The sequence below is a fragment of the Protopterus annectens genome, chromosome 6.part0, assembly GCF_019279795.1.
Source record: "Protopterus annectens isolate FY-2018-M chromosome 6.part0, PAN1.0, whole genome shotgun sequence".
Classification (NCBI taxonomy): domain Eukaryota; kingdom Metazoa; phylum Chordata; order Ceratodontiformes; family Protopteridae; genus Protopterus; species Protopterus annectens.
This window is the reverse complement of record NC_056737.1, coordinates 716,763,139-716,781,544: the sequence shown is the minus strand read 5'-3', so window position 1 is coordinate 716,781,544 and position 18,406 is coordinate 716,763,139. Positions and strand designations below refer to the sequence as shown.

Genomic DNA, 18,406 nt, shown 5'->3' with positions numbered 1-18,406 from the left:
TCCCAACGTAGTCCGGCTTCACAATTTTACTCCTACAGTTAAACATGACTTTAATGTTCTTTCATAAATCTTCCACTAGAAAACTGTATTCTAGCAAACTGAAAAGGTTTTCTCTCTGGGCTGAAAACAGGAACGTTGATCCTTTTTTCTGCACCCATCCATTTTATTTTAGAATTTTTGGCTGAACACTTTCAACAAGGTTCAGCTGCAGCAACTGTCGGAGTACAACTTGCTGCAATCTCAAATTTCCACATTGGTGACTCTATCTCTAACTTAATGTATCACAGGTTATGTAGAGCATTCTTGAAAGGTGCCTCCTTATTAAGACCTCCCTTTAAGGAGCCCCTTTCTCCTTGGGATTTAAATTTTGTTTTGTCTCACCTGACATTACTACCTTTTGAGCCCTCATCATCTTCAGACCTCAAGTTCCTTTCCTGGAAAACAATTTTTCTGGTGGCTATAACATCTGTTAGAAGAGTATCAGAGTTGCAAGGTCTTTCTAGCAAACTGCTATATTTGATTTTTCATAAAGATAGGGTATCCTTGCGAACTAATCCATTTTTACCCAAGGTCTCTTTTTCAGTTAACATAAAGCAATCTATTGAGCTTCCAGTGTTCTTTCCTAATCACAGCAACAAGGCCGAATACAAATTGCATCAACTAGACGTGTATAGACAACTCAGATTCTGTTTGCCTAGGACCAAAGATTTTAGAAAATCTAACCAGTTATTCGTATCCTTTTCTAACGCAAAAAAGGGTAGTTCACTTTCTAAAACTACTCTTTCCAATTGGCTCTCAAACTGCATTACGTACATCTATACCTCAAATAACCAAGATTTACCATTCAAAGTGAAGGCTCATTCCACTAGAGCATTAGCTATTTCCTCTGCTTTTCAAGCCAGAATTCCTATGGATAACATTTGTGCAGCAGCTACTTGGACTACTCCTCATACTTTTATCACACATTGCAAAGTGGATTTGGCCTCCAGGGACAGGGCCTCCTTTGGTTCCACAGTGCTTAAAGGTGTACTCTTGTGAGCCACCCAGGAAAAAGGTGCTAGGGACGTAGTCCCATCATTGTAAGAATGAAGGCAAGATAGGACAACATAACATAAAGAAGTTATGTACTCACCACAACGTTCCATGTTTGTTGTCCATCTTGCCGTTCATTCTTACGAGCCTTCGCTCCTTCCCCCTGCCAAAGACTCCTTGTGGACCTGGTGGATTTTTTTTTACTACCTTCAGGAGTTTTGTTGCAGTTTTTCTCCTTCTGTGGGGAATAGGAAATATTTGTGTATATATATATATATATATATATAGATATATATAGATATATATATATATATATATATATATATATATATATATATATATATATATAGATATATATAGATATATTTATATATATAGATATATATATATATATATATATATATATATATATATATATATATATAGATATAGATGTATACATGTATATATATATATATATATATATATGTGTGTATAGGTATAGGTATATATATGTATATAGTTTTATATTTCATTCAGTAGTAGCAGCAGCAAACAAGATCTGGGTAATTACATCACTGCATTGTGGGATACCTACTTGCCACGAGCCAAGTTTGAGACTTTCAGCTATGTATTCAGCCGAGTCGCAGCCGAGATTGGCTCAGAACCCATCATTGTAAGAATGAACGGCGAGATGGACAACAAACATGGAACGTTATGGTGAATACATAACTTCTTTTTTTATTTACTTATTTTTAATTCAGATTACAGTGCATAACTTCAGGTTTTATGATTATAACACCAGTGGTAATCATTAACTTAAGTGGAAAGATTTCCACTACAGTATTTTGATCATCCAAGTTATCTTTTTGGAAATTCAGGTAATGCGCTTGGACAGAAGTTCAAATTACGCATAAAAGTACTTTTTAAAGAGAACTGTTAACTTAAATTACTGTTATTGGAAACATAAAACAAAAAGTTGTTTCAAGAATGTCTGAGAGAGAACTGACTTGGCAGATGTTCTTCGTGTTTCACTGTTGCAGTCATAACTGTAGGGTGTTCCTGCCGGCAGGCAGCCCGAGGTCGGCCAGAATTCCAAAGTCTGGGTCCGGCGTCGGCTGTTCCAGCAAGTACTCTGACGTCAGAACGCAGAGGTATAAAGCTGACAGCCGACGCCATCTTCCCCAGTCTTTCTTGCCGTGCGGTGGAAAGCAGCTCGCAAGTCGTCGGTTGGCGTATTCAGGACAACGTGCTTTGATTGTCGTCGGTCCGAAGTTTTCTACTTCTCTTCTCAAGCTAAGTACCCCGTTGGGGAAACTTTTTTCTTGCTCCTCCGATGTCAGAAAAAGTTAATAATTGTATATCGTGTGGAAAACAAATACCTCATAAAGATTTCCACTCTTACTGTCTTCCTTGCTTATGCCCTGACCACGAAGTTTCTTGCTGTCGATTCTGTGCCAGGTTTAATTCTCGCACTATCAAACGTAGGTACGATTGGGCCTTGAATTATTTCGGTAGACGATTCAATTATAGGATGTCGTCGGATACTTTACCGACAACCAGAATTCAAAAGAAACGCAAGGACAAGGATAGGCCTCTGAGGTCCAAACAAGATACTTTGCAGCCGGAGCCAGCTTCGGGTTCGGCGGTCATCAGTGAGGCGCTTTTGCAGCCCCTGTCGTCCGCCACTTCGGAACCGATGGCCGACACGGACTCCCATGGGGAGCCTTCGAGGCCTAGTATTTTATCTGCTGCAGGACCTTCGGACGTCACTCCTTCAGATGGGTCCAGAACCGCTGTGCAGGTACCGGCTTCTGAGGGGGTTTTCAGGCCTTCTCATATCACTATTTCTACAAAGGCAAAGTCAAAGACTCCTGTTAAACCAAAGGTTTATTCTCAAGCTTCCTCTGATACAGCTCCCAAGTCCCAGAAGCAATTACTCCGGATGGCTGAAGATTTACTGACAATGATTAGGGGTTCTCACCCTCCTCCAGAAAAAAGGCCTAGACAGGATATTCCTTATGATTCATCTGATCAGGCTTCTGTGTCTTCTGTCTCTTCCTCTGACCCAGGATTATTCTTTTCCTCCTTATGAGGATTCTGATGCAGAGGGCTCTATTCCCTCTGCTTCTCCCCCTGAAGATTTCTCTTTTGGGGAAACCTTACACGAGATGAGGGAGCATTTTCATTGGGAAGGTCAGGATTATCATGCTTCCAAGAAGAGACTTAGGGAATTTCCCCTTCTCTCTCAACACAGACCTTTGGCTATTCCTCCTGTACTTGATATTGTGGATGATGCTTTTTCTGAAGCTAACCTGAATCCTGATTCCTTGCCACCTGCTCCTTCTAAGCCTGATAGATTTTACAGAGTCCCTGACTCCCATCAATTCTTATTTAAGAACCCTTCTGCTGATCCTGAAACCATTTCTCAGGGTTCTAGGGCTGCTAAGGCCGCTTCATCTAAAAATCCTATTCCCTCTGAAAAGGATTCTCGTGCCTTGGACAGGTGGGGCAAAAAGGTTTACACTTCGGCTACTCTTTCTGTTAGAGCTTTAAATTGCCAGTTTCACATGTTCAAGTGTCAGCAATTTCTTTTGTCTGTTTTAAAGCAAAGGCTCTCTACCTTTCCTGCATGTGCAGAGGACAAGGAATTACAGGCTGTATTGCATGCAACTGAACAAGTTAGCAAACATAGTTTACATTGTGGTTTTGATGCCTTGGAAGCTTCTTCCAGGGCCGCAGCCTCTGGTACTGTTATCAGGAGACATGCTTGGCTTCGTGAGCAGAATTTACCTGAGCAGGTTAAGGCTAAACTGTTAGATGCCCCTGTTCAGCATGATGTTTTATTTGGATCCCAAGGCTGAGGAGGTTATTAAAAAGATGGAAGAAAAAGCAAAATCTATGCAGACTGTCAAAGATTTTTTTACAAGTTCAACCTCCTAGATTTTCTAGAAATTGGCCCTCCAAAAATTGGTCCTTTCCCACGTCTGACAGGCCTCAAAGGGGAAGATATAGACGCTCCAGAGGTCGGGCGCAGGCTCAGGTCTCTTACAGGTCAAGACAATGGACTGCTTCCTCACCTAGGAGGGGAGAAGACAGACCTCAATCACAAAAGAAGCAGACCCAATGACTCTCTCCGTTGGGCTACAGGTCCTCCTTGCCTGGAAGCCCCTCTCGGAGGAAAACTTTCTCTTTTCTACCAAACTTGGACTCATATTACCCAGGACAAATGGGTTTTAGACGTGATTTTAAGAGGCTACAAATTCCACTTTCATACTCTGCCAAGGTCTTCGGGTTGGCTGGATCTGCCAAAACATCAATGGTCAGAGGCCTTAAATCAAGTGGACGCTTTATTGGCCATGAGAGCCATAGAACCTGTTCCACTTCCACAGATGGGAAAAGGTTTTTACTCAAGACTATTTCTGGTCCCAAGGAAACAAAACTCATGGAGACCTATTCTGGATCTCTCAGTATTAAATACCTTTCTGGAGATTCCAAAATTGAAGATGCTTACTTTGCAACAACTTCTTCCCATGCTCTCCCAGGATGCTTGGATGGTGACATTGGACCCGAAGGAAGCCTATTTACACATTCCCATCAGACAGGAACGCAGAAAATACCTCAGATTCAAGGCAGGTTTGAGACTCTTTCAATTCTCTGTACTGCCCTTTGGCTTATCTACTGCGCCCAGAGTCTTTACCAAGTGTCTGGCTCCAGTAGTAGCTTATTGCAGACTCCAAGGGATTCAAATTTACCCCTATCTGGACGACTGCCTTATTCAGGCGGACAGCAAGGATCTTTTACTTCAACATCTGCAGTTTGTTCAGCGTCTTCTCCTACTTCTGGGATTTTCAGTGAACACAAAAAAGTCACATTTGATCCCCTCTCAACAAATGATATTTTTGGGAGCTCTTCTAAACACAAGCTTACAAAGGGCCTTCCTTACTCCAGAAAAGCAAGTACAGCTGGCATCAATTTTCAAGACCTTGGCTACTTTAACTCAGCTCACTGCAAGGAAATTCCTGCAGATATTGGGCTACATGGCTTCTTGCATCCTGTTGATCCCAAATGCAAGGCTTCATATGAGAAAACTTCAATGGTACCTAAAGAGTGTATGGTCTCAGCATTACCACAGCCTGGAAACAATAATACCTCTGATTCCCTGCCTCCAAAAAGAGTTCCTCTGGTGGTCCAGGGCTTGTGCTTTAAACGAAGGGAATCCCTTTCGTCTACCTCATCCTGCTCAGATCATAACCACAGATGCCTCGGATTATGCTTGGGGAGCTCATTACCTAAACAATTGCCAGCAGGGCTATTGGACAAAGAAGCATATTCCCTGGCACATCAACTTGAAGGAAATGTTGGCAGTACAAAATGCTCTTCTAGCCTTCCAGAGTCTTTTGCAACCAGGCCATCTTCTGATTTGCACAGACAATACCACAGTCATGTGGTATATAAACAAGCAGGGGGGCTCCCACTCATACCCACTTTGCAGACTAGCCGTGAGTTTATGGGACACAGCTCTAAATCTGAATCTGCATCTTCAAGCTCAGTTCATTTCAGGAAAACAGAATCTCTTAGCAGACAGCCTAAGCAGAAATCTTTTGGATCCTCACGAATGGATGCTCGACCCCAACTTATTCAGCAGGATTATGGCAGTTTGGGGTTGCCCTCGGATAGATCTGTTTGCATCTCATCTCAATCATCAGCTGCCTCTCTTTTGCACCAGGTCCTTCCACAAAACAGCTTGGAAAGTGGATGCCCTGTCTTTCAGCTGGAGGAATATTTCGGGATATGCCTTCCCTCCTTTTCCTCTTCTGCCTCGGGTGTTACTGAAAATAAAACAGGACAAACCCAAGATTATCATTTTGATAGCTCCAAATTGGCCTCGGCAGTTTTGGTATCCAACTTTAAGACTCCTGTTCTTGGAACCTCCATGGATTCTGCCTCTGTTTCCTTCTCTTCTGTCCCAGCATCAGGGTCAGATGCTACACTCTCAAATCAAGACTCTTTGCCTGGCAGCTTGGCTCTACAAGGGCCTTTGATTCCTTCTGCTTTTCCCAAACAAGTTTTGGATGTTCTCTTCGAAGCTAGGCGCCCTAGCACTAGAAAATCTTATGCTTCTAAATGGAAAAGATTTTGTATTTGGATGCGGGATCGAGGTTCTGATCCTCTTTTGCCTGACATTTCTTCCATTTTACTTTACCTCTCAGACCTTTTGCTTAAAGGCCTCTCCTTTTCTTCCATTAAAATCCATGCTTCTGCTATCTCGGCTCATTACAACACTGATCCCCCCATCTTCTCTCACCAGCTGGTGAGACAATTCTTGAGAGGGGCTAAGAATTTAAGACCTTCCAGAACTCCTCCTGTTCCTGCTTGGGATCTTAATTATGTTTTGGAGAAACTAACTTTACCTCCCTTTGAGCCTGCTGCTTCTTCGGATATCAAGTTCTTATCCTGGAAGACAGCTATTTTATTAGCTTTGACTTCTGCCAGAAGGGTGTCAGAGTTGCAAGCTCTCATGGCTGTGGAACTATACCTTATTTTCCACCAAGACAGAGTTGCCTTGAGGACCAATCCTACATTTATGCCTAAGGTGATTTCTAAAGTGGCTTTAAATCAGACTATTCACCTTCCTACTTTCTTTCCAAATCCTCAAAACAAAGGGGAAAGGATTTTACATTCATTGGACGTACACAGACAACTACGGTTTTACCTGGACAGAACTAAAGATTTCAGAAAATCTGATCATTTGCTTATCTCTTATGCCTCCAGTTCTCTAGGCAAGGCTGTTTCTAAACAAACTATTTCCAAATGGATTGCTCATGGGATAAGGTTTTGTTACTCTCACTTTGGGAAGCAGATTCCAGGTACTGTTAGAAGTCATTCTACTAGAGCAGCTGCCACCTCAGCAGCTTTTCTCTGAGGAGTTCCTACCAAGGACATTTTGGAAGCTGCCACTTGAGTTCAGTGCATACTTTTTCTAAGCACTATAATCTCCCTTTGTATTCTAAGTCTAGGGCAGGTTTTGCCTCTGCTGTCTTGCAGGGTCTTCTGGCTGCCCCTTCTTCTGCATAACCTCCTCCCTCATCACAGCTTTGGGATTCCACCCTACAGTTATGACTGCAACAGTGAAACACGAAGAACATAGTACAGTTGTGTACACCTACCATAAATGTAGATGTTTGAGTGTCTTCACTGTTGCAGTCGGTGTTTCCCTCCCACCAGTACCCTCTTATTTTTTGCTTGTTCTATCTTCCTCTTCTTTTGTGGTGTATTTGTGTTTCCTTTTTGGACACCTTTTGGTTACTTTGGGGGACTTCTGACATCTGGGGCAAGAAAGGCTGGAGAAGATGGCGTCGGCTGTCAGCTTTATACCTCTGCGTTCTGACGTCAGGGTACTTGCTGGTACAGCCGACGCCGGACCCAGACTTTGGAATTCTGGCCGACCTCGGGCTGCCTGCCAGCAGGAACACCCTACAGTTATGACTGCAACAGTGAAGACACTCGAACATCTACATTTATGGTAGGTGTACACAACTGTACTTTTTTGCTACCGTTCAGAATAATAAAAAACACTGATTTAAAGAATGCAATTAAGTGGGTAATATACTTCCAAGAGAATATAGACCAAGGCACATTGACTGTGAATTTTTTTAAATAGTTTTTGCCCCCCCCCCCCCTGTGCCTTCTGACCATCAGGCCCACTAAGGGGCTGTCATAGAGGCAGCCGTCACAGTGCTTTTTGAACTTGCCAGTGTCTACTGACAGCGAGAGCATTTTTCATTTATAAACCTAATCCCTACTCCCATTTGTTATGGGAACACTCGCATCACTGTGAGGCCTGCCTATGCTCTCTCAGTTCGTGTATGTGTTCTACGTCTGCTGGGACTACCATCAGCAGTTTGAGCGGTCACATTCAATGCCTGACGAGCTTCTGCTCTCCAGCAGCGCCATCTCGGTTGGAGCCACAGTTCAAGCTAGGTGAGAGCTACAGTCTCTCCTCTCCAAGGCTAGATACATCCATTCTCTCTGCACAGTCATGTGCCTGAGCTGTTAGTTTAACACTGGTGGCCTACACTGTAGTTAGGACCTTATTCATATATGCCATCAGCTCTGCAATGAATTGAATTCTTTTAAACGTTTAGTGTTTTAAATGAAAAGTGTAATTATGTGGCGTTAGTATTTAAGTGCCTTTGTCCTTGAACGTTTTGTAATGCGTTCTACCTGTGTTTCTTTTAAGGACTGGTCATACCCCAAGAGAAGAGAAATGCAGGTATGTTTTCTCTGTGATGTATTTTTGACATAACTTTATATTTGTGTTGTAATATTTTAACAGTGAAACAATCATCAGCGTATAGACACATTAAATCAGATATTGTGTAAGGCTACCATTAATGATTTACTCTACTTTGGAACCATTTTGATTTTACTAGTTTTGCCATTCTTTGAAGTTGACTTTCCATAACACTGGAAGCAAGTATATTTCTTTTTTTTCATACTTGTGTGTTAACCTGTCCATTTTAAACTCCTTTTAAATTGTTTTGCCTCACTCCAGCTCTGTCACACTTCTTCCAGGATTCTTTCCGATTTTGCCAGTCTTCATTGCTTTTGTGCATCTTGTTTGGTTGTATTTGGCTGTCACTTGTAAGGTATTTAATTAGGATATTCTATTCTAATAAGCTGTCAGAAGACAGAGTAACTGTCATATTGAAGCATCATTTGGCTTTTATTATATTTATCCGTTTTGACCAGGTTAGTCCCTCTAGGCTAGTGGCCTCTCTTTAGACGAGATTGGGGATGGTACTTGTACTGCTAGGGTAAGTTTGACTAAGTCATTGGGGGACTTCCCTAAAGTTTTTTCAGTAGGTGCTGTAGGATATTTTGCATCCACCTGAGGTACAGCCATCTAAAGCAGAGGAGATTTGTGCTTTGGATGTCATCCAAAGAATGGCACATTCATGAGTTCAGCACCCCCTTATGCTGCACTGTGTGTCAGCAATTTGAAAATTAATCCAGTCACCTGGAGTTAAAATAGAGCTTACAGCCTTCTGGTCTTCCAGAACTAAAGATAAGTATGCTACCTGTTGAACTAATGTATCCCTTCATTGATGTCATTTGTCTGCTTGCAAATTAGTTTTGGGTTGCTGCTGTAGGGGGAAGTTGGTATGTGCCTTTTCTGACCATGTGGAAAGAGGAGCTCTTTCTTCAAAGACTGAATTTACTGCTTTGTTTTTCTTTTTGAGAATTTCTGTTGCTGTATTCCCAATAGTTGGGTTGTAATCACTAGTATTTGTTGTACTGTAGCCAGAGCTACTAACATTTGAAGGATACCCCTGTGTGAGACTACTCTTGCCTTGCTGTTGCCTGGCCATATAGTTGGTACTGTAAAATGGGCACCATCTTCAGCTATCTTCATTGATTCAAGGCTGTTGCTCACATGATTACGGTTTTCTCTTGGTAGGTAGTATGTATTGCATTACTTTGTTTCGTCATACTGAAATACTCCTGTCCATTTTGATTAGAATGTAGTGACTCGGCCACTGGAGTCTGTTCATAGGTCCTTAGGAAAATACAAGGCTGTTTAATTTGCAGACTGTTACAAGCCTAGCCAGGTCAGTATCAAGACTTGTACCTTGTATCTGTGAGGTAAAGATCTTAACCATTAAGCATGGTTGTGGTAGGCATTGCATCAGAATACTTCACCTCTGCCTTTTTTGTTCACAGTCCTCACACAGTGTAGACCACTATGAACACAAAGATTTTGTAAAGCTTCCAGAAGTAAGTTTATGATATTTGACTGTGTTCTAAAAAGCTTCGCAAATTAGAATGATGCTGAGTTTTTGAGAAATAGATCAGTTAAAGATAAGGAAGATACAAAGTCAAAAGTCAGTATATGGATTTAGCCGAATTAAAAAAAGGAAACTAACAGCACAGAAAGGGAAAACAGAACTGATGGGATTCCATCTTGTTCTCACTGATAGTGGCATACTTTTAAAAGCTTTAAATACATGGACAATGCTGCCTTTTGGAAGAGGTGGGCAAAGAATCAGTCCTAAGTCCCACTGTCCTATGAAGTAAAGCAACCCAGGTGAACAGTAACAGAGGGTTATTTCTCAGAAAATTGACAGAGGGCCTTTTAAAGTCAGGGAAAATAACAAGTATAGGAGATGCCCCCCCCCCCCCCCCGACACTAGCAGCAGTTACTTTGTGCCTGTTGAGCAGTTACCAATTTGCCATTGTGAGCTTCATCAGTGCGTAAACCAGTACAATACTGATATTGTTCCAGGTGCAGACATTTTGCAAGAGTGTTTGAGGCATGCAGAAAACTGCCTAGGTTTAGGTCTAGACTCAGCACTGAAACTATTCTGTGGCATGCCAAATTGGCAGTGGTTGCTCAGTAACGGTATTTCTGATGTTAATCACACAATTCACAGTTGCAGTTATGACTACTGGGATTTCTTGCCACATATGCCCTGAGAGCTGTCCAGATTTGCAGAGACCCCCCCCCCCCCTTTCCGACCATGTGGATGCCCACCCATCTACATGTCAGGACAGCGGTGTAAAAAAGGACATTTACCCACACTGTTATAATTTCTTTATTACCACAGTTTGCTAATGATAGAATGTGTTGTCTTGTCAGTCTATTTGTACTGCCTGGCTTTCAAAGTTCAGGTAAGTACCCCATTGGTGAAAATCTGTTATCTGTTTTTGCTGTTGTGGCATCTTAGTCTGTTTCAGCTTTTTGGCATCAGGACTGATAATGGCTTCTAAAGAGAGGGTTAATTGTATTGTATTGATTATGGAGAAATAAAAACATCTTAAACTTCATGGTAGAGGTGCATTGCATTTTTTTCTTAGGGCCTTAGCAACACTGCAAGGCTTAATGAGATGGTAATAAAGCTAGAATGGATGCATCTGTAGCTCATCCAAGCTCACTACTCTTTGATTCCTTCAGACACTCATCATATTGATCACTGCTGCAGTAGCCTTAGCCATGCAAGTTGTATTCTGCCAAGGATACAACAGTCGGCCAGCTTCCAAAGCTTCAGGGTATTTTCCACGCACCCAATCTGTTAGACAGGTTGAGCTTAACTGACTAAAGGACATGTTTGGGCCCAAAGCCCTTCAGAGCTTTACTAATGCTGCTCTTCCTGATGCTTTTGAAGATCTACGGGACGGCCTGTGCTTTCCTTTTCCAGGAAGTTCCCTTTCGGGGAAACCCCTTCCATTTTCTTAATTTTTTTTGATGATTTATTACTTTCCTCTTCTGAAAAGTTATTTTAAAGCTGTGAGTATTTTATTCTAAAGCCGTGAGTGTGTTATTCTAATGGGCTATCTCGAGACTAACATACATTTTAATGGAGCACTCATATTTTTCATGTTAGTTTAAAAGTAGTGTAAAGTAACTGAAAACACTTTTTTGTGAAGAAATTTTATTTGTTTTTTGTAAGGCTGGCATAGTGTTAGAGTGCTTTTTACAGTTTGTGTTTTCCTGTCAAAAATAACCTTTGTGGACTGGTAGTGTTTACTGGCAGTTGTTGCTTGTCTTCTCTGGGAAAGAGGCACCATTTTTAGCTTGGCCATGGAACAGACTACTGTCCCATGGTTGGTTCGTCTGGCCACAAAAATAAAAAATTAAGCAGACAGCCTTTGCTACCACAGCAGGCTAGCAGTTTGCCTCTTTTTCAGGTGAGTGACTCTGCTGTGACTATTTGTTGTACCTCAGACCACTTTACTTTTAGCCCGGATCCATCTGGTGTACCACCTATAGTCAGTATGGACTGGTAGTAGTTAGCCACATCCTGTGTGGCTATTGGGGTCCCCTCAGTTGGCAAGAGAGCCAGTTTTTTTTTTTTTTTAACAAGCAATATCATTATTAGATTATCACATGTAACACAGACAATCATACATTCATATAAATAAAAACAAACCATATAGTAAACATAATTTTAGTTGAAAACATTATACATCACTCATCTGTCTGATCATTGTCTGATATTACATAGCTTATTCAGATCTTACCTCCTTTTGAACCTCATTTGCCCTCTGCAGGTATTGTTCCCATGTTTTTATGCAATTTGCTCCTATCTTTACTAAATATCCCAATTCCAGTTGTTTTATCTCTGTTACTATATTCACTACTTCTACTACAGTTGGTTAAGTTAAGAATTGATTTCCGTTTTCTAGTAATGTTTTTTTTTTAGCAGCCACCATAATTGCTCAGCAAGGCCTTACTATGTCTAGGTAATTCTGATTCTGTATCATAGCTCAAAAATTATTTCCTTAATTACACCAATTTGCTCACCCAGTACCTCTGAAAGAGGAATCTGCTGGGAATCTTTAAAGTTTGTCAACTTATTACAGAAATATGTTCCCAATTACCTCTTTCTTTCTCATCACTGCTCTAACATTTGTTGTCTACCAGAGTTAAAATTCTGCTGGGGGTATAAAAATACCTATGTAAACACTTCCAAGCAAAGATACAAAATCATCTAGACTTTGCATATTTGGGAGACATACATATATCCCCCTTGTTTCTTTGTGAATTGCTTATGCAATCTCTTTTCCCAATCCTTTCTAACCTCCTCTGATTAATTGATTCTTAAAATTATCATGCAATATTTTATATGCTGTACTAATTATTCCTTTTTTAACAACAGCTTCTGTTGTGGATTCTACTAAAAACGCTATCATTGCTGGTCTTTCGATTAGGATCCTCCAGTTTTTCTCTTTGCCCATACTGTGATATCAGTCCTTGATGGGGAAGGCAGTCTGTAGCCTTCAGGCCAAATAAATTGTTGGCCTCTTTCCAGTCTATTTCCTTTCCCTCTTTGTTTGCTCCTAATATCTTGGTTCGTTTGCCAATTTTCTCCGGTGAATATCCAAACCCCTTCTGCCTGTTGTCTGTATTTATAATTGCAGTCATCCCTATCGGCAGAATCTCCTTTTTCCATTCCTGTGTTGGATTAATTCTTAGAATACTTTCTGCTACTTTATGAATATAATATTCTGTATGGTTATTGTTATTCTCCTTAAGGATCTGCATCCAAAATCCCAATCTCTCCTAGTTTCTTGAGCTTTCTAAAAATACACTCAGGAGGCAGTCACTGGAAACAAACTCCAACTTTTAATGCACCATTAAAAGTTGGAGTTTGTTTCCAGTGACTGCCTCCTTAGTGTATGTTTCGTGTTGCTGTGTTTGATTTTATTCATTAGCTTCCTTCCAGTTTCATCATCATCCCTCTCCACTTTGAATTATAGTTTTCTGCTTGTGCTGTGTATAGGAGCCTTAACTGTGTTGCTCTGAAATATCCCTTCAAATCGGGTAATCCCAATCCACCTTGTTCTGTTGGAAGGATCAGCTTTTGGCATCTTCCTCTCCCAGATAAAATCCTTTGGCTCTTTATTAATTGCTATCCACAACTTCTCTGGTGGATAAAAATATGCCTGACCTGTGTGTAAGACTAAAGGAACTAAAAACATTTTAGCTGCTTCTATCGTACTATCCAAATACATATAACAGAATTTCCATTTTCTCAGTTTTTGTATTGTCTTTTTAGTCTCTTTCCACATATCCCTAGCTGCCACACCGGAATTATTTTAATCCATGCACCCTAAATACTTAATTTTATCATGTCCCCATAAATTTTGATATTGCTGAACCAGTTTGTGTGTGGGTACATAATTTACCACTGTTTCCTTTGTTTTAGATTCATTAATTCTGTATCCTGAAAAGGTCTGAAACCATCTCAAAATGTTCCACAACACTTTAATGTCCTTTTTTGGTTTTGTCAAGTATAAAATATCTTCTGCAAATAGAGCCAGCTTCTCTTGCTACCGTACCAATTATATCCTTGAATTTCTGAGTCCCTTATTTTCTTTGCCAGTGGTTCTAAATATAATGGAAATAACAAAGGGGAAAAGAAGACACCCCTGCCTGGTTCCTCTTCTCAAACAGAAATGATCAGAGAGGACCCCACCCACTTCAGTTTTTCACCTCTGATCCTTCATATATCCATCTAATCAATCTTATAATTTTATCAGGGAATGCAAGTGCTTCCATTGCTCTGCTCCTAAAGTCTCAGCTTACTCTGTCAAATGCTTTTTCTGCATCAAGACCATCAGCAACAGTGGTATTTTCTTACTTTCTGCTTCCCTGTGGATCATCAGTATTCTGTTAATGTCAAATGTTTGCCTCCCCTCCTCAAAACCACATTGATCCATATCTATCAATTCTGGCATCACTTTTGCCATTATTTTAGCTATTATAGACATAATAACTTTATAGGTTCATACTAGGCTATCTGCCCTAGGGCATTTATAAGCCTAGCCAGAGTATGTTTGGCTTTCACCACCCATTTTAAATTAATTTTGCTATGCCCTTTTTCGAGGTTAGTATACTGTGCCTCTGTCTAACAGTGACACAGAAGTGATACCCGGGGTAAACCTATGATCTCCCATCCACTCATCAAGACTCCTCTTGAAGAGAATCAGTGAGGGACTCTGCCTAACCTGGACTGGGATTTTATTCCATAGTGAAGGGAGCCACTGGGTTATGAATCTGTCCCTCCAGCATGTCCTATTTATTTCAGTGCTGAGGTTCAAGTCTCTCGAGCGTGTAGCTCGATGGGATTTGGATTTTTTGAGGTGCAGCATGTCCCTTAATTCCAGGTTTGACATGGCCTTATACGTCAGGCACAGGTCACCTCTGAGCAGGCGGTATGCCACTGAGTAGAGCTGGAGTTTCTTTAACCGGCAGCATATGGCATCTGTTTGAGCCCTTTGATCCTCTTGGTGAGGTACTTTTGGGGTCTTTCCAGTTGCTGCAGGTGTTTGGTAAGGTACATCCCAAAAGGGGCATTGTACTCGATTATGGGCCTGATGAGGGATGAGTAAAGAGGCACGATGACCTCCCCTAATCTAGATGTGAATCCCTTCATGATTAGGTGGGCTATATAAAATGTTTTTCTAACCACTTTGGCCACGTGGTTGTCAAATGAGAGATTGCTATCAACTTGGGTCCCCAGGTCCCTAATTACTTCTTCTGTACTTAATGGATTACCACCTATGTAGTAATTTGTGGGCACTTTGTTTTTGCCAAAGGGGATGACTATACACTTTTTGGCGTTTAGCTTGAGGCCATGGCTCTGGCACCAGTTGTCTGTTTCTATGAGGCCCTTTTGGAGGATGCTTGTGTCGGCTGGAGTGTCGATTATGGCGCCCAGTTTGCAGTCATCTGCGAACTTGGTCAGCCACAGTCCTTCCGTGTTGGCCTGTACCTCCGAGAAATATATACCAAACAAGAGAGGTCCCAGGACTGAGCCTTGTGGGATGCCACTTGTAACTGGTTTGGAGTCTGACATGGCTCCAGCTATTCTAACCATGTGGGTTCTGTCCTTGAGCCAGTTTGCAACCCATCTAGTGACATAGGGGTTTATATTTAAGCTGGTGAGCTTATCTATAATGCCCGAGTGGAGCATTGTATCGATGGTTTAGTATTGAAATGGGCCTGTATGAAGCTGGATCTGATGGATCTTTACTCTCTAGGTATTACAGCTACCACTGCTTTCTTCCAGAATGTTGGTACTTCTCCTCCTCATAAAATACTGTTAAAAAAAACTTCCAGATCTTTGTTTTTCCCCCTCCTAGCTTCCAAACCTTCACAGGAGTGCCATCTATTCATGGGGAGCTTCATGTAGATTGCTTATACATCGCCATTTTTTATCTCCGCACTGTTAGTTATTATACCTTGTCTACCTTTAGCCTTGGCATGTTTAATTCTTCCATAAACATTTCCATTTGTCTTTTCTTGATTTCTGTATTTCTCTGCTTTATACAAATTTTCATAGAATTTCCAAAATATTTCTAATATGTCTACAGATCTCTTGTTACCTTCATTGTTATACGATTCCTAAGCCTGGTAACAGCCCTTTCTGTTTCTGTAGCTTAAGTCATCATGCTAAAAGTTTTTGAGCTCTAGTGCTGTGAAAAAACAGTTGCTTAACAGCAGTCTTCCTACACTTATGTATATTATTGGAGAAACCCCTTATTTTCTGCTTAGTATTCTGCAGTTGATCCTCTCTTTGTTCTGTGAGATTCTCCCTATTCAGCACTACTTTAACATTTGTCAATCCCTCTATATCATTCTTGTTACTTAAGTATAGCTCCCTTTCTTTTATTTACACCCTATTTTTAAACTTCACCTTAATTTTATCCCACTCCTTAGGTATATTTTCAGAAATAATTTCTCTCCTCTCGAAACGCTCCTGAATAATCTCCATACCCATTCCTTAAATTCCACTCTCTTCCACAGATATGTGGGAAAGCGCCGGTGTCTCATTTTTATTTAATTACCTTGTGTTTCTATTTTAGTTGTTGTTGGCGCATAGTCTGAAATAGTTATTGGATACATATCGAGACCTTCAGTTAAATGCACATGTTCCGGTGAAATGTAAATTCTTTCTAGCCTAGCAAAGGTTTATGTCTTGGGGAGTAATGCGTAAATTCACTCTAAACTCCTAGTACTGAATTTACATCTTCCATGCCAAATATTTTCATAAATTTCTTCAAAAATCTACCCTTCATTGTTATACATTTCCTTCTGGGCCCCCAGACACATCTTCACTGCTGATTATTTCTCCCAGAATTTTCTTAAGCTCCATTGTAGCAGTTTTAGATGGAATATAATTATATGCCAGTGTAATCCTCTGACCTTGCCAGTGCAGCACTACAAATCTGTCACTATTATCTTTTTTATCCTCTTCTATCATTATTGGAGCTCCTTTTACAGTTAATATAAATGCTCTTCTTTTCCTTTGTTCCAGGTATTAATTACACTGAATAACCATCCTCAAAACCATTCTTTATCAGATTCAGTTGCTTTCCAAATACATCTCATGTGACATAGGTATTTTGCACTCTGTAGTTTTAATATAATTCACTATTCTGTCTTTTGTGTATTTATTTGTGAAACCATTGACATTTAAAGACATTACAGAAAGCATCATTGCATTAAAAAGTTATTATTCCCACCTTTTATGTGTAACAGTGTTTTGTTAAATGTTTAGTCCCAGCATTTGTGCTGCATACATACACTGTTTGGCAGTTGGAACGTTTATATAGTGTTTCTTGTTATATCCATTTGAGCTTATGTCACATCTTATAAAACTTTTTGTTTTATTGAAGGCCCTCAAACAAAAAAAGCAAACAAAAGCCCCAGTGCCCCCTAAAACCTATTAATTTATTATTAATACACAAAAGCATGTATATATTCCAGTATTGAAGTTTTACCCTCCTAACTGGAGCAAATGTCCCAAACTGATAGCCACACACACACACTTGAGGTAACATAAAAGAAGGGTTATTCATGCTAAGATGCATGGTGCAGCTTGTGCTTCTAGTAAGGACTATCTGGTTTTGTCTTACTGATGGCTCTCCCAGCTGGGAAAACCCGGGAATGCTTTCAGAGAACATTGTCTCCTGGCATGTTTCTCATTTTCCCCCCAGCCAATCACTCTCCACTAGATTGTAACCAATTTTTCTTTATCCGATTGTCTCCATGGAGACATGAGAACTAGAATGTCAATTTCTCTGTATTAGAATGTTTCCATGAAGATGTGGGCCAGGTACAGAATTGCTATTAAGTATACATTCACTTGCTAGAAAAAAGCCTCGTAATGTTCAATATTCTTTTTCATTTATGTGCCTTCTCTTGAAATTTGTTAATCAATCTAAGGTCCTTAATCCAGTCATTCCCCCAGGCAAGAATGAAAAAAAGCACATTATTTTTTCTTTTGTCATGCTGTTTTAACCAGGTTTTTTTCTTTTATGTTACAGCACCTACATTTCTTAAAACTGAACAAGAAGAAAGAGAGAAGAGGGAAATGAAGGGGGGAAAAAAAAACAGCCGCACCTATTCACAATCTCCATTACACTTAAAATAACTCAGAAATTTTTACTGTACAGCATGCAAAGAAAACCATACACCTCAAAAATAGTACTATTAATACAAAAAATTTATTTACTTACAATTAACTTTCTCCCCTCTCTTCCCCTCCCCAAAGCCTTTTTCCAAAAGTTGATGACATGAAGTTAGGGCATATACTTTAGAGTACCCCACAAGTCCAACAAGTTCTGGAAAAGTCTAATATTTCCATATTTTCTTGTTCTGACCTATTTCACAAATATGTATTGCATTGTAATCCCGCATTGTTACTGGTTTTATAACTGTGTTCATCTCCATCTCCCAAATCCTCTCTCTGCTTCGTATCTAGCATACTCTTAGTTCTTCTGTTCAACTCTTGTTCTTTTTTCTGTCTCTCAAATATTTTCCATTGAAACTTTGGAAGAGGTTTCACTGGAACCATCTCTCTGTGGTCTTTATTATCAGAAG

The 18,406-nt window shown here is 40.4% G+C and overlaps 1 protein-coding gene across 1 annotated transcript in view; it reads left to right on the top strand.

Moving 5' to 3' along the window:
- The window catches only part of STYX (serine/threonine/tyrosine interacting protein), a 940,049-nt gene that overhangs the window by 320,757 nt on the left and 600,886 nt on the right, over nt 1-18,406 (top strand). The window contains exon 2 of the mRNA XM_044073567.1: nt 8,255-8,287. Coding sequence (XP_043929502.1) covers nt 8,255-8,287 — 33 coding nt within the window. The remainder of the gene's footprint in view (nt 1-8,254; nt 8,288-18,406) is intronic.